This window comes from Hippocampus comes, unplaced genomic scaffold, assembly GCF_001891065.2.
Source record: "Hippocampus comes isolate QL1 unplaced genomic scaffold, H_comes_QL1_v1.1 scaffold590, whole genome shotgun sequence".
Classification (NCBI taxonomy): Eukaryota; Metazoa; Chordata; class Actinopteri; order Syngnathiformes; family Syngnathidae; genus Hippocampus; species Hippocampus comes.
Window position 1 is genome coordinate 177,601 of NW_017806273.1, and position 19,474 is coordinate 197,074.

The 19,474-nt window shown below is 45.6% G+C and overlaps 1 protein-coding gene across 4 annotated transcripts in view; it reads right to left on the reverse strand.

Annotated features, from left to right (window-relative positions):
• The window catches only part of b3glcta (beta 3-glucosyltransferase a), a 32,256-nt gene that overhangs the window by 9,180 nt on the left and 3,602 nt on the right, over positions 1-19,474 (reverse strand). For 3 of the 4 annotated variants that reach the window (XM_019857540.1, XM_019857539.1, XM_019857543.1), the window contains 3 exons: positions 13,176-13,219; positions 7,760-7,802; positions 1,108-1,217 (listed from right to left, as the gene is read on the reverse strand). In XM_019857540.1, the coding sequence (XP_019713099.1) occupies positions 1,108-1,217; positions 7,760-7,802; positions 13,176-13,219 (197 nt within the window). Of the gene's footprint in view, positions 1-1,107; positions 1,218-7,759; positions 7,803-13,175; positions 13,220-16,501; positions 16,779-19,474 lie in introns of those variants that run through there. The other variant, XM_019857541.1, reaches the window with a different exon arrangement.

The following is a 19,474-nucleotide window of genomic DNA, read 5'->3' on the forward strand; positions in this document are numbered from 1 at the left end:
ACAAAACACCACGTTGACGATCTGATCAGCATCCCTAGACCAAGACCCCAAATCACCTTTTGTCATTTTTGCCATTCATGTGCAAAATGTACTTTCCATTTTATTTAATGTGCCCATTATAATACCCAAAGAGGAAATTCAACTTGCCTTCTACTCTGCTGTACGTATTTTCTTCATTTCGTAGCTCATTTTGGGAGAAAAAAAAAAATCCAAACTAAATATGAAATTGTAACAACTGCTCCTGCATCGTAGCGGGGGGGCCTTCTCTGCTTCTCCGAATTCGACGACGATATGCTCCACTGAAGGCGTGCGACTCTAAATCCAGCTGGCGCTATACATAAATCCAATTTCCTTGAATTCAAACTTACACCTACACTGTGAAATGCCCTAAAAACATTTTTTGCGATATGGCAGCGACAGCTAACGTGCCGAAAATAAGTTGGCTAAAAGGACCAAAAATCAAAGCTGTCTTGAAAGTAGACGTGGGGAACCGTGCGTGCGGCTCATTAGGACCAACGCATGCCAGCTGCCATTATTTCTCATCAAGGCAACGTCGGCGCTACCCGCAGACACGTCGGACAGCAGGACGAGGATGCGGATGAAAGCACAACAAATGTCTGCATATCCAAAATACATCAAAGCAAGATCCTGGGCTCATGCTGCAGATTAAAAAATAAACCATGCAGCAACATTTGCGGAAGTGGATCGCTTTCTTTAACGAGTCTATTTGTGCTTTTCATGCAATGTGGAAAACAAGTTTTGGGACACAGCAATGAGCCGAATCACGAATGAGTTCAACATCGCTGGGAAATCGGAGCTTCAAAATTTGTGTGAATGGGGTGCACTTTGGTGCGCAGCGTGTGGGATGACACGCAACGTCCACTGTGCTTGACAATATATACAGAAAAAAAATGTGAAAAGAGGAATAAATGACTTCATTTTTACCAACAGAACAAGTCATTCTTACATATCAAGCTTTCTTGAAACAAGCACAGTGAACCCACGCATGGATTCCTATCTCCCACAAATAGAGTGGATTAACTGTCAACAGATAACTTCAAAAAGTGCACCCAAGTCTGAAAATGTCGACGTGGTGTTGAATCTTACCTCTGAGCGAGCATGCGCCTGCTGAATCAAATCCTCTCGCCGTTTCTCTGCTCGCCCGGCGTGGAAGGAGTTGCTCTGACTCCGGATGATAAACACGACCTCTCGAACATCTGCCCGATACAAAAGGCCCGCAGGGTGAGGGAATAAAAACAGCACCGATCGATGACCTTCATCCCCGTGGTGGGGAGGGAGGGGGAAGGGGGAAAAAAAAAAAAAAAAAAAGCAACCGCGATGACTTCCGCTAATCTCCATCGGCCGTCAGGCAATAACAAGCAAGGCATTAAGAGCTTAATTAGGTGGGAGAAGCCAGAAATGTCACGGCCCACATGGTGTCACTGAATGAAAAATGTGCACAGCTTCCTGCAAAGTACCAGAACAACCAAAGAAGAGCTTTCGAAATGAGACTGAGCAACACCGCTGCTTGCATTCAGTGACCCTCCCGTTGGTGGAATGTCAAGGTTCTGCGTGGCATATTAAGTGCATCACAATCGCGCACTTCAAGGTTTCATGGGGCGTATTAAGGTTCTGTGAAATGAATTCAAGCTCATATCCGCAAAGAATCACTTCAAGGTACGTTTGGCGTAACGACCGTGCCCTTATGTGGTCAAAAAAATGTATTCAAAGCTACTTATGGCATGGCAATCACGTGCTTGCGTTGTCAAAACAATCCCTCAACACCCAAGTGTGGCATAATCATGCGCTTGTCTCATCAAAACAATCATTCAAAGCTACAGCTGTCGATTTAAGGTTGTGTTACAACATATCGAACGCCTTTTGACCAACCAAGGACAGCACAGATATTCATTTTCAACTGTCAAATACAAAGTCATCACAAAATACTGAAATACAGATAACCTTGGCAAAAAGAAATAAAATCTACTCGAGTGCAGTAACCAAGTATCTGTACTTTGTTACTTCTCACCACTGCTTTTTCTTCGACCTGAAAACTCTGCTGCTGTGAAAATAATCTGTTTTGTCACAGCCAAGTGCAATACTGAATTCATTTAGATGGCAACTGCCAGGTTTTTTCTCGCGTTCAAAATTGCCTGCCGGTCGCCTCCAGCTAATTTTGTGCCGCCGCCCCCCCCAGCAAGCCAAACCAATCGATATCACTCAACGCGGCGTAAAGCTCCAGCTGTGCTGACTGAGGGATTGATGTCCCTCTGCAGCCGCTTTGTATCTTTACTGTAGTTGCAGCATAGCGCCACTACGGAGGCGCTACATCAACAGCGGTGCGCAGGAAAGGCCAGAAGAAACGGCTTACGTCCTAGTTCACCGAGCTCCGGCGCGCCTCCGTGTCCTGCGCGCATGTGCGTCAATATTGGAATGACGACTCCTTGTCAATAAATCTAACATTAAAAAAAAAAAAAAAAAAAAGACATGGCTATAAAGGGGTTTTAAAACATTTTCGGTCTGTGTTGATTTCACTTCCACCTTCACCCTTTTCAAGCCTCTATCTTGCTGGGCCAGCCACTGTTTACGCTTGGGGATGAAGCCCTGGAACCAAAAAAAAAAAAAAAAACAGTCATGGCTATAATGGCGTTCTAAATGCCATCAAAGACGGCTGCGTTGTCAACGAGGGAAAAGTGCAAACCTTGCCAGAGAGGAGCCAAGGGCTCAAATGATGCGATCTCATTTCACCATTGATGACATGGTCAGGAACAAATTCGAGGCAGGAGAAACCCTGGCAACCGCTCCCCAGCTTGTAAAAGTACACAGCCCAGAGACATGAGACATTTTGTCCCTTTTGGGCGGTTTGGTTGGTACACGGCCATGCGAGAGCCAGGGGGGCTTTCCGTTGGACTTTGTTGGTGCAGCCAATATCATCCGTCACTGAGCGCTGTCACGACTGCGGACCTTTAAGTGGATGTCACATGAAGACGAATGGCGGTGCGAGCTCGCCGCTTTCATGGCGAGCCGGCGATATCGGGGGCTGCGGTGCGCTCGTCTGTGAGGCGAATGTCATCACCAACCGGGAAGAAATCCAGATGATATCACAGGGAGCACATTTCCTTTATATTCAGCAGTCTTCAGATTGATGTGTTTCTGCTTCCTGTCAGAAATTGAAATTTGCAAAAGCCCGCAGCTCAGATTTTGTCTCTTAAATGGGGCTGAAAACTGTGACCAGTCGTCACAAAAAGCAAACAACAGTGCAGTCGACAAGAACTGGGCCGGACCACGAATACTAAAAATCGAGATTGAAGGCGACGGAAATGCAACGGGGGGAGTTGGGATGTGTTGTAGTAAATACAATGTTTTGGCAGGGTCAACTAAAAATAAAATCATCCCAAAAAACACACCGTATAGTATACGTTGTTTTCCACAAAAAACAAGGAGAAATGGAAGGAAAAATAAACAAAATAAGACAAAAAGACATGTAACAAAATCTGAAAATATGCAAATCTGCGTGTGCTGATCTGCGAGGATGCGGGGGTCTACTGTTTCATGGTAACTTGAGAGTGATCCTATTACTCTCGATTCTGAAACGATTTGACGATTCGATAGTGTCAGCCCTACACCGGCCACCAGTGCGGTTGCCTCGGAATGAAAATCCTGTGTATACTTTTGTACGTTTATTGAAGTCACGTCGTTGAATCAGAATTTTTTCCATGTTTAAGTACTACAGAATGTGATTGCTTTTCCCACTTCTGAGGAAAAGCAGTTCGACACATCTTGGGTTTCTCGCTGTCTTGACAGGCAGCTCAGAGGGCTCGTTTGTGATAAAATGTGCAAAACGTTCTCGGCAGCTCAGAAGAGGGCCCGGCACCAAATTACGTTCACAAGTTCAAAACATCATTTGCAGAGAAGAGGGTCATAAATTGTGATTTCCAGAAAGAAGCCTTTTCAAACACACTGAATCCTTTGGCCTTTTAATAAGTGAAGCGCTGTGGAAGAACAAGTGCAATAAATCCATTTAAAGCAAACTTTTGCATGTATGCATGTCAACACCTTAATGTGATCATACAGGATTTGGAGAATAGGCTTAATGACCCAAAACTACTGGACTGCAAACCAAATTCATCTAGGATGTGCAGGCGTCCATCCTTAGAAAACTGGAGCAGGCTCTCCCGCCTCCAAAACGGGTCTTTGTAAAGAACTGATGGTGAGTCTGGCTTGCCTTGTAGAGCACTTCCATTTTGGCTTTAACTACCCTAAAAGTAAAGTTTTACAATGGCCCAAACTTGAACGACTGTTGCTAACATGCTAACAGTCGGTATGCTAACATGTATACGATTCCCTTTGTGTCCTGTGGTCAGGTATTAGAGAAAAGCTCACAAGCTAACGGTTGTGATGCCAACAGTAAGATAGCATGCAGGGTGGAGAAAATGACGAGGCACTTAGATTAAGAGTTTAACGTACATTTTTCCTTGTCGTTGCATACAATTGAGATCATATTGAGAATTGATACCATGTGAAGATGTTAGCAGTCGTTTGGCTAACAGCAACAAGCGATCGAACCGCAAGTCTGGATCGCATCCCCCAAAATAAACCGGGCTATGCTGGAGATACGCTAAAAATGGTGGGTTATAAAGGAAGGGTTTCCTTCTTCAAATTCCAAGGTTTTCTTGACTTGGATGTTGTCACGGTAGGTGAACGGAGATATGACGATGGGACTCGAAGTGGCCCTCGGTGGAAAAAGCTCAGACAACCCTGATGTTGACATTGACGTCCTTTGGAATTACGCAAAATCAAAGTTCAGATATCCAAGGTCACTCACATGAACTGACTGATCCCCCGGATTTACAAAATCACCCAACGAAGACGCGAGTCCACACGTCCGATCTGAGGGAGAGCAAATCCCCCCACCTCCAAATGTCCTGTTGGGCTCGCTAAATGGCCGACTTTGCATATGTTTCCAGAAAGCCCAGATTGACAGTTGAATCAGATAAAACAGTTCCCAATCCCTCATTGCAGAGATAAAATTGTGCTGTGTGTCAAGAGGAGTAAAAAGAAAAAAAAAAGGGGGAGGGAGGGGAGAAACTAATTAAGACTGAACATGTAGGCTTTCAACTCAATACTAATGGCTTTCGATTCATCATCAAATTGCAGGAAGAAGAAGAAAAAAAACGAAGGGAACATCGTGAAGAGTGTCCTTCACTCCGTCCATTGTGTCCTTCGCCTTTCAGGTGAAAATCAGCATCTGCCAGCGTCTGGCCACTCACCAGCGACCGTGACGGACGGCGAAGGCGCGATCAATCCATTGATCCGAATGCACTCGGCTTGTGGCTGTCAAACGAGCAAAGGAAATGGGCTCGCTGCCCGGAAAAGTCGACCGACAGACGGTTCGAAGAATGTACGCCGGAAGGAGTTTACTGCCAAATGGTTGCATGAGCGCTCGCAACGGTGACTGGGCGTCTCTTAGGTCTCGGTTGCGGTGTGAGGTTTGGGATGATGAGAATTTGTCAGTGGTGAAAAGTGATCAAGTACAAATCCTATCTGGGAAGTTCTACTTGGCTATTCCACTGAGGAAGCACAGGAGGGGAAAGTCACTTAGCCTGGACGCCAGCGGTGATTAAAAGGATCAAGGGCGCTAAAATGAAATCTGCTACGCATTTGGAGATGTGTGCGTTTGTGCGCGCGCTGCGTACATATGCTGCAAGTGAACGCGGAATGGCCGGCAGCCGGGCGAGCGCAAATCAATGGTGACACTTCCCGAGAGCGGCAAAGCGGATGTTGCGGAGGACGGCGGAGGCGAGCGCCGCACACCTCGGGCGCCGCTGTCAACCCCGTGGAAAGGTGTGCGGTGAAGGTGTGCGCACAGGGGAGCTCGCCATAGCAACGAGTCGCCATGATAAACACGCAGCGGAGAGAACACGGACTAAGGTTCAGATTTTGGGGGGGGGGCTCTCTCGCCCAAGTTTCACCGTGACACCACATGGCAAAGAACTCTCTCAGGATCTGAAAAGGAAAGAATTGCGGCTGTCCATAAAGATGGCCTGTCTGTCAATATCCTGAAAGTGAGATGCAGCACAGGGGCCAAAATCAAACAGCGGGTCAACACTGTTCCAGTCGAAGCCGGGCGTCGACAGGACGGTCCAAAGAAATTGAGTGCAGCTGCTCAGCAGCATATCCGCAGGTTGTATGTGGGAAATTGTCTTAGGAGCGCCGCAGGCATTTCTGAAGAGGTCCCAGAAGCAACAAGAAAGCCAGCAAATAAATACATGAATAAATAAAGCAAGACTTCAAAAATTCAAATTTCACCTGGAAAAATGACATGTGATGGGCACAACAATGTCTCAGGAAGCCATTCCTGAAAAGACAGGAAATTAGCCATTTTGGCTTGAAGCAGCCATTTTGACCAAGATTCAAGAAAAACAACAAAATGTTTGTGTTCATTTTGGCCATTCCAACGAATATAAAACTGGAGCCCCGTAACCCAGTTTCACCGATGGCCATCCTTGGTAGGCTTGCCAATCAGAGTAGACCAACAAACGAGTCTCAAGAAACCATGTGACGGTTGAAGAGTAAACTGTAGTCTGATGACTTGACTAGAAAAAGCAAGGTGTGAGATCAGCTGTCCCTGGAAGACGTGCACATTTTGGAGTCACGCGTTAGTGACCTCATTCCCGCCTACGACCTTCGTAAGCGCCCCCTAATGGCAGAAAGAAACGCATCGGTGCACGCGTACTGGATTGTCGCAAGCCTGACACACGAGGGCCATTTCATCACTGCTTTGATGTCTTTGTCTTTTCACAATCCAAAAACTACTTTCAACTTTTGCATTTGCAATAAATAAAACAAAATGTGTGCAGTAATGCCTGCGATGGACTGGGCCCACACAAACAATATTCTCCACAGGCCCGTCAAGTCTGACTGGTGTGAAAAAGGCAATCACTTTTTACTCTGCGTCAAACAGCGTGGCTCTTTTTTTTTTCCTCCCATCCTCCCCACAGCTCCTTCAAGACGGATGTTTGTATTTGTGGCAACATTATGAAGTTGGTTGTTATTGCTTGTGTGGGGAATGAAAACGGACAGTAGGAAAATAAATAAATAAAAGACAAAGAGAGAAGAATCCATCTCAGATTGAGACTGGATAATCCCCCAATGAAGCTAGACTTGTTTTTATTTTTGCACGATTGGTTTGTGTGTGTTGTTTGCCTGATGGAAAAAATAATAATACTTTTTTTTTTTTTGCTCACTTGAGTTCCGACCTGAAATTGGGATGTCAAAGTCGGGTTTCATGTCCTTGCGGAACACTGAAATGCCCTGTCTGGAAACGGTGTCCGATATGAGGAAAAATCACGTTTGCCAGGTCTGCACTCCACCGAGTGCCGTTCCAATTCCTTCTTTGTTTACTTTTTGAAGCAAAATGATGAAGAAAATGTCGGCTTCTTGGATTTTCTGTCATCGTTGCACAGATTGAAAAACAACAAGTCGATGTGGGATTTGTCAAACAGTACTCAGTCCCACCTCAACATGGATGACTCAAGCCTGGATGTTTATTTAATAAGCAGTGAGCGTCTGATTTTTTTCCGTTTTTTTTTTTTTTTTTTTTTTAAAGTACAATGCGTTTGTATTTATAGACACGCATTTGTACGCACTTAAACTATTATTGCTACACCAACTGTCATGTTGGCACAGTGTCAAACAAAGACTTTCCCCAGATTTTTTTGTTTGTTTTTTTGCATTCCTTTTTTCTGATTAGACTCACCGAGTTGCCTGGCAGGGATCCCCTGTGCATCTTCTTCCCGACTCTGAAAAACACAGCAAGAAAGAGGCGCTTTAATAATTAAGGCCGACAAGAAGGAGCGGGGCGGGGCGGGAGGGGATGCAAAATAACCAATAAAACATCCCCTAAACTTACACGTGGCCGCTCGGCAACAAAACATTGCAGACACGCGATGGGTAAAAAATTGTCGGGTTCGACGGGTAATTAGGACAAGTCCCCGCTGTGGGTGACATGAAGGAATAACGATGGGTTCGCCGCGGTGCTAATTGCGCCGCGAGCGCTTGGGGCGGGTTGCACCTCAAGGGCTGTGCGGCAGACGACGGGAGGGATGACGGGGAAAATCAATCACAAGCCGAGTGCGGGTTTGAAGTCTCATCTTTTTGCCTTTTTTCACTGAGACGACATGGCGCCAGCCCCGGAAAGCAGCCGAGTATGAGTAGATAATGGCCAAGAGGAAAAGTTTAAAAACCGGAGGCCTGTTTTGATTCATGACGAGCCCCACCCTTCAGAGAGGCGGGAAACTCCACTGCGAGCAAATGGACAGCGAATTAGGGACCGGCTCTTCATTTTGAAGCCACGGTGCTGAAGTAGTCGAACCAAAGCGAGGATGTTCCGTGTTCTCCATTATAAAGAATTGAAACGTCATTATTCTGTTCCAGAACTCCCACAAAAAAACACCTCTACTTTTTTCTCATGCATTTTTAAACAGAAAAATGGCAAAAAGGAGGTCTCGATTTTTGGGGAGGCCGATGCTGATCCGATGTTGGGCACAATAATAAATTCAGATAACAGATTAATCTGCCAATTAAAGGGGATCATATAGAATCAATAAAATAACTCATTTGGATATCAACATTTTATCATAATTTGTCTTCAAGTATATGCTCAGTTTGACAACAGAGAGAATAATCGGCAATCATCGGGCGACTTGTGTCAATGTTTGAACCTCAATATACTTGCCTTATACTGTCATGTGTTCATGTTTTGAAATAAATTAATTCATGAAAAAATCTGCAAACATCAGTTGAAAATTGTCCAACGTTTCGGCCAATACCCTACTAAAAACATCATAGATAACGTAAAGAAATAAAGTTGTTTCATAAAGTGCAGTTAGTGTACGTTGGAAGAAGCCGAAAGTCACTATAACGAGTGTTGTATTGTGCCTTTAAGGGGCGTGGCCTAGCATACGACATCGGGGACATGTTCTGTCAGTCAGCGTGTGAGTTGTGGTCTACTTTGCCGAGCTTTGTGCAGTTTCACACCTCAGTAAATCAAGCGTTCCAAACGGACTACCGATGTGTGTTGTTCTTTTGTGGTCGTCCTCATTCAAGTGCTTTGAGCCGATTCTGTGTGGTCTCGCTAGGCAATTACAACCCGATGATTTGCAAACTCCTTGATATTCCGTCTACATTAAAAATAATAAAAAAAAAAAAAAAAAGAAAAAAAAAAGAAAAGTGTTACATAAGCACCCAAGATGCCCTAAAAGCCCAGTGCTGAACCTTTGCTTTGGAAGCGCTTCATACATAAGCTCATGCCTTGCGCCACAATCCATCCCCGAGGACACACACAGACACACTCGCACCGCAGATGTGTCAGGTCGCATTAGCTTTGTGCACGATGATGCTGAGACCAATTCAAGGGTGCAGGTTTGCGATACGCCGCGGCAAAAATCTAACGGGAGACTCCGAACGTCACAGAACATTGAAAGCTTTCCACTCAGTGCAACGAAAGAATAAAATGACGCACACGCTTCAATGATTGTCCGGCGTCGGGGTTCCAAAGCCAAAAAAATTGACATTAAGAATCGGAAGAACGCGTGATAAGATGAGAGAATGAACTTTTTTTTTTTTGCTTTGTTTTTCTGTTTCATTTTGCTCGCAAAAACTGGACATTTGAGTGAGTTTCAGAGCATTCCACGATGCATTTTCTTTCCTCGGAAAACGTTAGCGCATTGCCAAGTTATGGCTTTGAACATTTATGCATGAAACTCAGCAGTATGTACTTGAGGCACTTGTATTATTAGTCACACTTCATCACTGTGCCGGCTTGCAAGCACGATGTGTAATTACGCGCATCCCGTCAAGGTAAATTAAGGATGCAATTAAGGAGCGGGAGGCCAGCGGTGGGGCCGTAACCGTAGCAACAGGCCTCGACTGCCCACACTGGGTGGTGGTAAAAAAAATGTCACCGACTTCAGCCTGAAATATGCACATCAAATATTCATTCTAATTGAATACTTCTTTGTTGAATTAGTTCAGAACGCAGAGTGCGGACTGAGAAGAAAAATGGCTCATCAAGTTGAGCCACATCCGCTCCTGCTTAATTTTGACGTGGGCTAAAAATGCAAAGGAAAGACGCCATATTTTATGGATTTGGAAACCGCTTTTGAGAAGTTGTCAAATTGGGACGTTTGGCCTCGAATGGGCTCAACCCCCCCCCGAAATGCAAATCCTTTTTGATGTCTACTCTTCAGGCGGATGTCATTTTAAAAGATTGGCTTTATTAGGTGGAATGTGAATAATTTGGGGCCGGAAAAAATGATGATGCCGGTTCATGGAAAGAAGACATGTTTTGTCAAAAAAAAAAAAAAAAAAAAAAAAAAAAAAAAAAAAAAAAAAGTATAAACTTGAAAGGTGATGTAAAAGACGCAACAAACAACTATTATATACTTTTTGGCCTCAAAACTGTCTTTTATTTTTAACTGATCTGCATGATAATTTTTAAGAAGCATTTAAAATGAAACAAAATCTGCACTTTTTTTTTTTTTAACAAAAGACTTGGGGCAGGTGAAGATGAATTTTCATCACTGGGGACAAACGAGGGAGGATATTGAAATGACCTTCCTCTGAAAGGTTAACAACGGTTCCAGCGCCGTCCAATTAAAGCTCATTCATAAAACAAAAAACTCAATTTCACTTTACATTTGCATGCCAGTGTAATGACAAAGGTTGAATATTTGACCCCGGCATATCTTTCATGAAAGGACCAAAATACACGGCGCTAAATATGGCAGCTAATGGCATAAATATGAACCTCGGCTAAGCGGAGGACCCCCGAGAGGACCTCCCAAAGGCTCCCCTGGATCACCCCTGACTCAGACTGCATGCCGAGGCTTTGGATCATCTTTTGATGAGCGCTCGGCTCAGCTGCCAAAAAACGCACCAGACTGGAGAAAATTGTTGACGGTGCTCTAAACCTTGTTGCCACGGGCAACCGCAGGGGCCGGGAGAGAAAAACTGTCACGGCGTAGCCCCTGCCGCGCGAGTCATGTCGTGCGGCGCACTCGGAGGCCTGATCAGCAGTGCCCACAATCACTCCTACGTTCAAGTTGGCTCCGGACTCTGAAGGAATTTTTGTCAACTCAAGCAGCCATTGCTGTGATATGTCGTGGAGGACGAAGCATTGCCCATTTGGTGGAACATTTCGACAACAGTGGGTCAAATTTAACGAGCTGCAAGCAGAGTCCTGGAACCGCTTTTTCCTGAAAATCTGCTCAAAGCACCTGCGGGACCAGACGATAGCAGCAAAGCACATCAACACATGACAGGAGCCGGTGAGAATTTAATCAAAGTTGATTGATGTTGTTTATTTATTTGGTTTAATGGTGATGAGTCCAGCTGGTTGGAGCCGGGGGCTCTTCCTCATCTCATTTTGTCTCGTTCGGCCGCAACCTTCATCGGAACGACTCGAGGCCAAGCGGTGATTAAAAAACGGACACGCGCTGTTGCTCCGGGAAGATTAAAAGCAAAACAAATTCGCAAAGTTTACAAAGCTAAGAAGCCAAGCAGTAATTAGGGCCTGAGCATGAAGCGGTGCCAAGGCCCACTCAGAGTCCTTGTGTCTTCTTCTTCTTCTGATGAATTAGTCTTTCATGTCAGGGAGTCTCCACGTGCCGGACAACATTCCTTTCTAATTTTGTTAGCGGTGTCCTCCGCTTGAGGAAATCAGGGCGGGTTGCAAACAACCCGGAGTGCGCAGACCTTCCAGATTCTCACACACACACACACACACACACACACACACACACACACACACACACAAAAAGCTAGAAGTGCCGTTGCACGGTAGCTCAGCTACAAAGCTCCTCGCCGCCCCGCGTCAAGCTCCACACATGATTGAGGTCATTTTTTTTCCCGGGCCGTCACGTCTAAGAACAGACGGAGCGAAAAGCTCGCAATCAAATACAGCACGTGTGATACGATCTGCTTCTTGACTTGATCGACTTGACCTGCCCACATTGATTTTTGGACCTAAGAATGCGTGTGCATGCCCGCAGGAATTCTACGGTTCACCAGAGGTGGGGGACTCCAGTCATACCACTTCAATTAAGTCTCCGCTTTTAAAACGGGGACCGGCTTGGCTAAAATTTCAGACCAGCGGGCACAGGGGTCATCGTCTTGCATGGGCCAGGGAGCACTTGGACAAGGGACCGGCGGGCCTCGGTGCTGTTCTCTGATGAAAGTCCATTCACGTTGAGCCAAAATGGCAACGAGAGCGCCATCCATCGGCCACTGACGTCGCCAGACGGGCTTTTGATGGTGGTGGAGGTGTTACAGCGTGGGCGGGTGTGTCCAGTGACAAGCCCACAGTACCTGAATAACCTTCTGAATCCAGTGATTGAGCCCCGACGTGAACACTCCAGGCCTAATATCATCTTCATGGACGACAACGCTCCAGTTCCTCGAGGTTGAGATGTACCTCAAATGGAATGGCCTGAACCTTCTCCAGACCGGAATCCTATAACCCGTGTACCCCAGAACCTCAATGACCTGAGGGCTGCCCTTCCAGAAGACCACTCTCGCGTGAACTGTTGACGTTTTCCATCAATTTCACCGAAAAGCCTTTTGGTGATGAGCGTACACACTGGATATGTTTCGATGTCTGAGCAAGCTTCTCGCAATGCTGTTTTCCACCATTTTCCACCCTTCCTCACATTTGGTTGAAAAGTTCAGACATTGCCGGCATGCCGGATGAAAAAAAATGATTTTGACAAAGACGAATTGAGATGAAAGAAGGCCCGGGCAGTAATTTTCCATTCCTGCCATGCTAAGCAACCCTGCAAGAAGCCTCCCTGTCAACACGCTCACAGCGAGCCCAAGAAGCAAAGCGTTCATTATTTATTGAGCTGCAAAGTACCAATGCAAAAAAAAAAAAAAAAAAAAAAAAACGGATTGAGAGAGGCCCACAAAGCAAAATGCAACTTTTTGATCCCAAAGCTCATCATTCAGCAATTAGAGAGGCGGGGTATAGGGAACGTTTGTTTTCTCTGAGCAGGTAATGAAAGTCTTAAACACAAGCAGGGGGAACCCGAGCAACTGGACCATTCACACAAGCCTTGTGGTTCAATTTGTTCGCAGAACACTGGAGTTAAAAAAAAACAAAAAAAAAAAACACTTACCTGGGAGGCTTCTGCTGAGCTGCCAGCAGCTACGATGATGAGACCTGCAGGGAAAGATCAGAGGTTACCTTTGGAGATAATTCATGTCAGCAGAAATGAATCATTTTGAATGATCAATTTCTCGCTCGGATGTTTCGGCCCATTCGGAAAATTCAGCTCCTGGCCCCCGGTTTTGCCGAGCAACATTAAATTCGGCAGGCGTGTTCGTTACAAGACGACGCACCCAAAAAAAAGTCACAGGAAGTCATGCTGCAAACGACACAGAAAGTCAGCCCTTTTGGCCAATGAAGGGGCGGTTCGGCCATGGTTGATGACATGCCAGACAAAAAAAAGTCAGCCCTGAACCCACTTTGACTTTCCAACAAGTTAATCCTTCAAACTGAGCCACTTTTGAGTGCGCATTGTCCACATTGTCATCCGTCACGGTTTAATAATCGTCTCATAATAAAAACTGGACCGCCATGATCCGTTTCTTTCCAATCACGCCGCCATCGATCCCCGGTCCCAGATCCTCCTTGTAGAGAAATTCCCGGGAATCAATATGATGAAAACAAAAAAATAACAACAACCACACTAGAGTCACACAGCCGGTTATTAAATCAGACTCTCTGCCAACAGCGGTTCACCAAAACGGTGACCTCTATTAGACGTCCACGCTGAGAAAGTAAAAAAAAAAAAAAAAAAAAAGTGCTGCGCTAGCCATTAGAGGACAACTCGAGAGTGTTGATGAAGACATAAAACCAGCAGTTCTCCAGCAACGAGCCTGCAGACGTTCATTCTGCAGCCGTGCCGTTAGTCATAAAAATGTCTCATAAGAATTTACATATTTCCCTGCCAGGCCAGGCCGGCTTTTATAAGCGAATGTGTGGTGGCCTGGTCAGATGTGATTCCTCGCGCTGGGAGGGAATCTCATCTATATTTCAAAGGCCCCATTTGACTTCAAAAAACACTTTTAGTGTCAGCGCTTAGGCCCGAGGTGAAGCCAGCCGTTCGGACGGAGAGAAACACTAAATGGAATTACCGCATCGGGCGAGTTGTGCAAAAATGGCAGAACAGAGCACCGGCGAAGCCCCTTTCGCATTGGCTTCAGTCAGCGTGTCATTTTGCCCTCGATAAATCACGCGGCGCCGGCGCACCACCAAACAATAATGTCACGACAAGTAGATATTGCGTCACACGCACAGTTTATCATTCATCGCAGATCGGTTCATAAACTATACAGCTGTACCTCGTTTCAACGGACGGTATTTTCATGGCCAAAAGGCGCACTTCAAAGTCTTCCAAATGGACGGGGCGCCTCATCGTGCGGGTCGTCTTGTGTATGTATGCACCGAGTTCCAAAATCTGTGAAGGCTGTTGTGTGACTTCCACGTCTGCTTGACAGAATGATGATGTGCTGACACGCTGCTTCTACAGAGGAAAGGCGGACGTCACTGAGGACAGCATGCGGACGTTCAAGTGGGAAGAGGAGGCTCAGGGCACGGCCCCAGTAGGTGGATCGAGTATAGAGAATGTGCATTGTGCAAAACAGCATTCCCAAAATGGCAACTACGGAGAGACACGGCAAGCTGGCAAAATAAAACATTGCAAAAGTCAACTTAAAAGAACAACTACATCATGAACAGAAAACTTGCTGATTACAATTGAAAGCAGCATCAAAATCACTTTTGCAGTCCGAAAAGTCACAGTTGGAACGTGGCCCAGATGTTTGCTGCTGCTGCTTTTAATTCTGTTCTCAAGTCTGCCCTCTCAAGTGCACCTCATGGAGGACATGGACCCGAGGAAAAAAAAGAAAAAAAAAACTTCCAACAGCGGCAGATCTGGCCCGAGTGGACACATCCACATTCCTGACTTCTTCCTGGTCGCCGCCATTTATATTCTACACAGGCAAAGATACCCTGAGCCCACTGAAACACGTCTGTGGCAAACAAACGAGCTTTTGGCACAGGCACGAGGCCGCGTCATGTCCTGCGGTCACGTGGCCGCCCATATTGTGCAAGTCGAGTCTGGAGGGGGTTCATTAAGGCGACAGGCAATTTCTGGTTATTAAATCAAACCGGAGCGAGATGTGTGCCAGGAGACTCAATATGTACGAAAGCAGTGTTCTCCAACCTTTATTAAGGCACGGAGCACAATTTGCATGAATAAAATGCCACGGCACGAAACCAAATAAAAATGTTGAATGAATAAATTGTCTCGGGGTTCGATATCGGTAGATAACTCAAAACCGGAAGCAAAAAAATCTGATCGGGACATCCCTTGAAAAGACACTTTGAAAAACATGATTTCTTTACATTCTCTTTTTGTGTGTTTTCTCATGTTTTTATAAAGAGGCGGGGGCGGCCATCAGGAATTTCGGGAAAAAACGTCTGTTTGGAAATTGTCGAATTGGAACCGATACATTGCATGTTAATTGATTTTCATGCATGTCAAATGTATTTGATATACAGTGCGAGTAAACCGCGCTACATCGCTTTTGTGGCATGCCTTTGCATTCAGTGCACAACCTCAGATGCACCAACACAAGATACTGTACTGCTGCATGCACTTCAATATGGCACGCACGCCCACACACACACACACACACACACACACACACACACACACACACACACACACACACACACACACACACACACACGCACGCACACGATATGATTTGAAATATAATATTTTTGTTGATGATTTTGTTGCCCTAAAAACAAACATAATCTTGGCCTGTATTTATTTCAGCATATATTCCCATTAAAAAATCCATGTTATTTTGTATTTAAATAAACGCTTTACAAAGAGCCGGTGCATCTTTCATCGACTGTATATTGCGTTTCTATTTCTTCTAAACTCGAAATACTTCAGACAAATCGGTAACACGAGCGCTGAAACACACGAATATTTGAGGGAAATAAATATATCAGCTCTTCTGAAATGTCACCACATCTTTTACTGACAGGTATGGCGCTACAAAACCAAATAATACATGGAAATACAACCCTTTCACAAGATGACTCTGACGTAAAAAGTAGAAACTAAACGCTATTCAAAAGCCAAAGGTCATCAGACAAATATTTACAGATACCTGAACAAACCCTACTCCTGTACAATAAAGTACTGTATTACTACTGTACTCCGTTACTTGCCACCACTGGCCGTTCCGTCGTTTTTCGATGTTACAGTATTTACCCTGCAAACTTCCTCGGGAAGTTGTCAGCGATCACTTGTGGAACGCTTGCGTTGAAGCGACACGTCTTTTTTTTTTGTTGTGTGATAAAAATAACAACAGCAAAGCATCATTACCCCCACAAAAAAAGTGAAGGCGGCCAACTCACCGAGGGAGAGCAACAGCAAGCCCGCGACGTACCACTGCCTGTCCCCAAGCATTGTCGTCTCGGTTGGCCGAGGCCCGGTGACACCAGCCCCGGCTCCACGCGGGAAGCTCGGCGTGTCGGGGGCTATCTAAGCGCGGCCACAAGGTACATGAGACGCGACGTCGGAGCTCTCGAGCACTTTGACGAGCAAACGAGGGAGTGAAGTGAGGAGAGAGGCAGAGCTCTGGAAGCGTTCGCTCAGCCTGTTCTCTTCTCTCGTGGTGGGAGGCGCCATTGTCACTTGAGCACCGCGGCTCAGGGGCGCCCTCAGGCAGGCCGGCACTGATACTGCACCTGGTAACAGCCACAGTTGGGTCGGTTCATCGCTACGTGCGAAATCAGATCGTTTTTTCATTTGTATTTTAAATTTTAAACGTTAAACGTGAATGTTTTCAGAATTAAGGAAGTCGTGACATTTTAAAATTTTGAAAAAGCGGGCAAAAACCTCTCCAACTGTTTGGGGACATGAGCAAAGAGAAGCATTTTGAGTGAACATAAAGGCCATTTCAGTAGCGCGACCCCGGTCTCCTGTTGTTTGTTTGGCTCCCGGAGATTCCCACCGCATCCTTGGCAACGGACAGCGAGCTTATTCCGGTGGATGGCTCTCCTGTGTCACGAGGGCAGCCCTCTGGATCCAGGCCGTGCCCAGCCCAAAAGGACAACGTGAGCCCCTCTTCCCATGGACTCACCACCCGCGTGCAGGAGCCTATCCCAGCTGTCTTTGGGCAGTATACAGGCCGTGCCCAGCCCAAAAGGACAATGTGAGTCCCTCTTCCCATGGACTCACCACCCGCAAAAGGGGCAAAGGAGGTCAGGCTTCCATTCATGTAACGACCTTTCCTCACGAGGGTCGCGAGCGTGCAGGAGCCTATCCCAGCTGTGTTTGGGCAGTAGGGCGGACTACAGCAGCCATTCACACAATCAAATCTCGGGACGATTCAGTGTTCCATTAACCGACCATGCGTGTTTTTTGAACGTGGGAGGAAACCAGAGTCCCCGGAGAAAACCCACGCAGACAAACTCCACACAGGAAGGCCGGAGCCCGGAGGTGCTAATCAGTCGTCATTCTTGTTTCGTTCCTCAAAAGTGCGATTCTTTACAGAGAATGATAATAACAATACTAATAATCCCTACAGAAACAAACTCGAACAAGGAGCATGTGGAAAATATCCAACTGAATCTCCTCATTGTCACTCATTAGGCCATGCCCTTTAATGTACAGTCCTACTGTGTGTAGGTGGGTGACTTTCACCTTAATTACACTTCAACAGTCTATTGCTTTACATTGTCTGACATTTATAGAACACAATAAATAAATGGCGGTGTTTTTCGTCAGGGCTGGAATGGATTCATGCCATTTCACTTCATGTCAATAGTGGAAAGGGTATTCAGGGCAACTGTATGCTTCTTCTTATCATTATTGTGATTTACAGCGGTGTCAGACTGCACTGCATCATACCGAGAGCTGAATATTTCGATTCCCCTGCACCTCCAGACATAAATCATGTCAATTTGAGCCAGAGCGGGCTCATTAGCTTTTTCAAAACGGAAACGCTGAATGCAAAGCGCACAGAAATCAATCGAGGGACGGTTGCTATGAGTTACCACCACTGAAAATATATACACCCTGTCATAAAAATACATACAGTAGCAACATTAGGACGCGTGACTTCCCGGAAGGAGGACGGGGGTGGAAAGGCGGGAGCCAAGGTAAAGATGAGAAAGTGGCGCCTTTTAAAGCTCTCCAGGGGGATAATGCAGCCTATCGCGCTTCACTGGCATTGTACACAGTGGACTGTGCAAAATGCAATTTTGCATGCATTCTCCGTGATGCAACACGCTGTTATTTCCACATTTAATGGCACTGTTTTCCCCCCCGCGTATGCAACGCCTCATTCGGCCTGACTGAGCAAAGGATTTGAAGGAATTACACGTTTTTTTTTGTTTGTTTGCTTTCCCATTTGATCAGGGTTGCTTCCGGCAAGAGGAGCGGCGGAGGCTCCACATGGCAGCCTGGCCAAATGTCCCTGTGGGGAAACATCAAAATATGTTTGGATATTTGCCTACTAAAATGAGATTTTTTTTTTTTTTTTTTTTTAAGACCAACTACAGCAAGCCTGTAGAGAGGATTCAGATTGGCCTTGCTGCTTTAGAGCGCCTCAGACTTTCTTTTTTTTTTACTATGAATTGTTTCTAGTCTTTGTTAGTTTCTATTGTTTGAGGTGCCTCGTGAATACCTCGGAAGAAAAGAGAGTGAATGAGCGTATGGCACGTTTACATTGCATGACGTGAGTGTGCCAGAGAAGAACTGTACCGATCTTGAGTACATATTGGCGCGCTTTGCGCTCACAAACATATCGGATTTTTGGTGTTGAGTGGTCACCTTGTGTCTGAATTCCCTTCGATCACAATTACAGAATGTTTTAAAACCCTGTAATAAAAGTATTCATGAATGCATCTGGCCCAGAAGGGATTTGCAGAGTAGAAAAAAATAAATATATATACAACTCAGAGCTCGACCACAACAACCAAATTCCCTTCGATCACAATTACAGAATGTTTTAAAACCCTGTCATAAAAGTATTCATGAATGCATCTGGCCCAGAAGGTATTTGCACAGTAAAAATAAATAAATATATATATATACAACTCAGAGCTCGACCACAACAACCAAGGGATGTGTACTTTTTTTGGACAATCTTGGTTCACTCTCCCATAAAGTGTGCTTACAAGTCTATGTTCCAATTGATTATGAAGTTGTTGGATGCATTTAAACCCAAATCCCGTGGTGACGGCAGCGTCTGGCAGCCAATGGCCACTCCTCCCGGCTTTATTGGCCTGCGGTGGTTGAGGAGCCTCGCAGGAGTGTGGGAGTTGTTTCCAGACACTCAAGGAGAAACATGTAGGCAGACGGTGGAGGCGGCATTAGCTGCA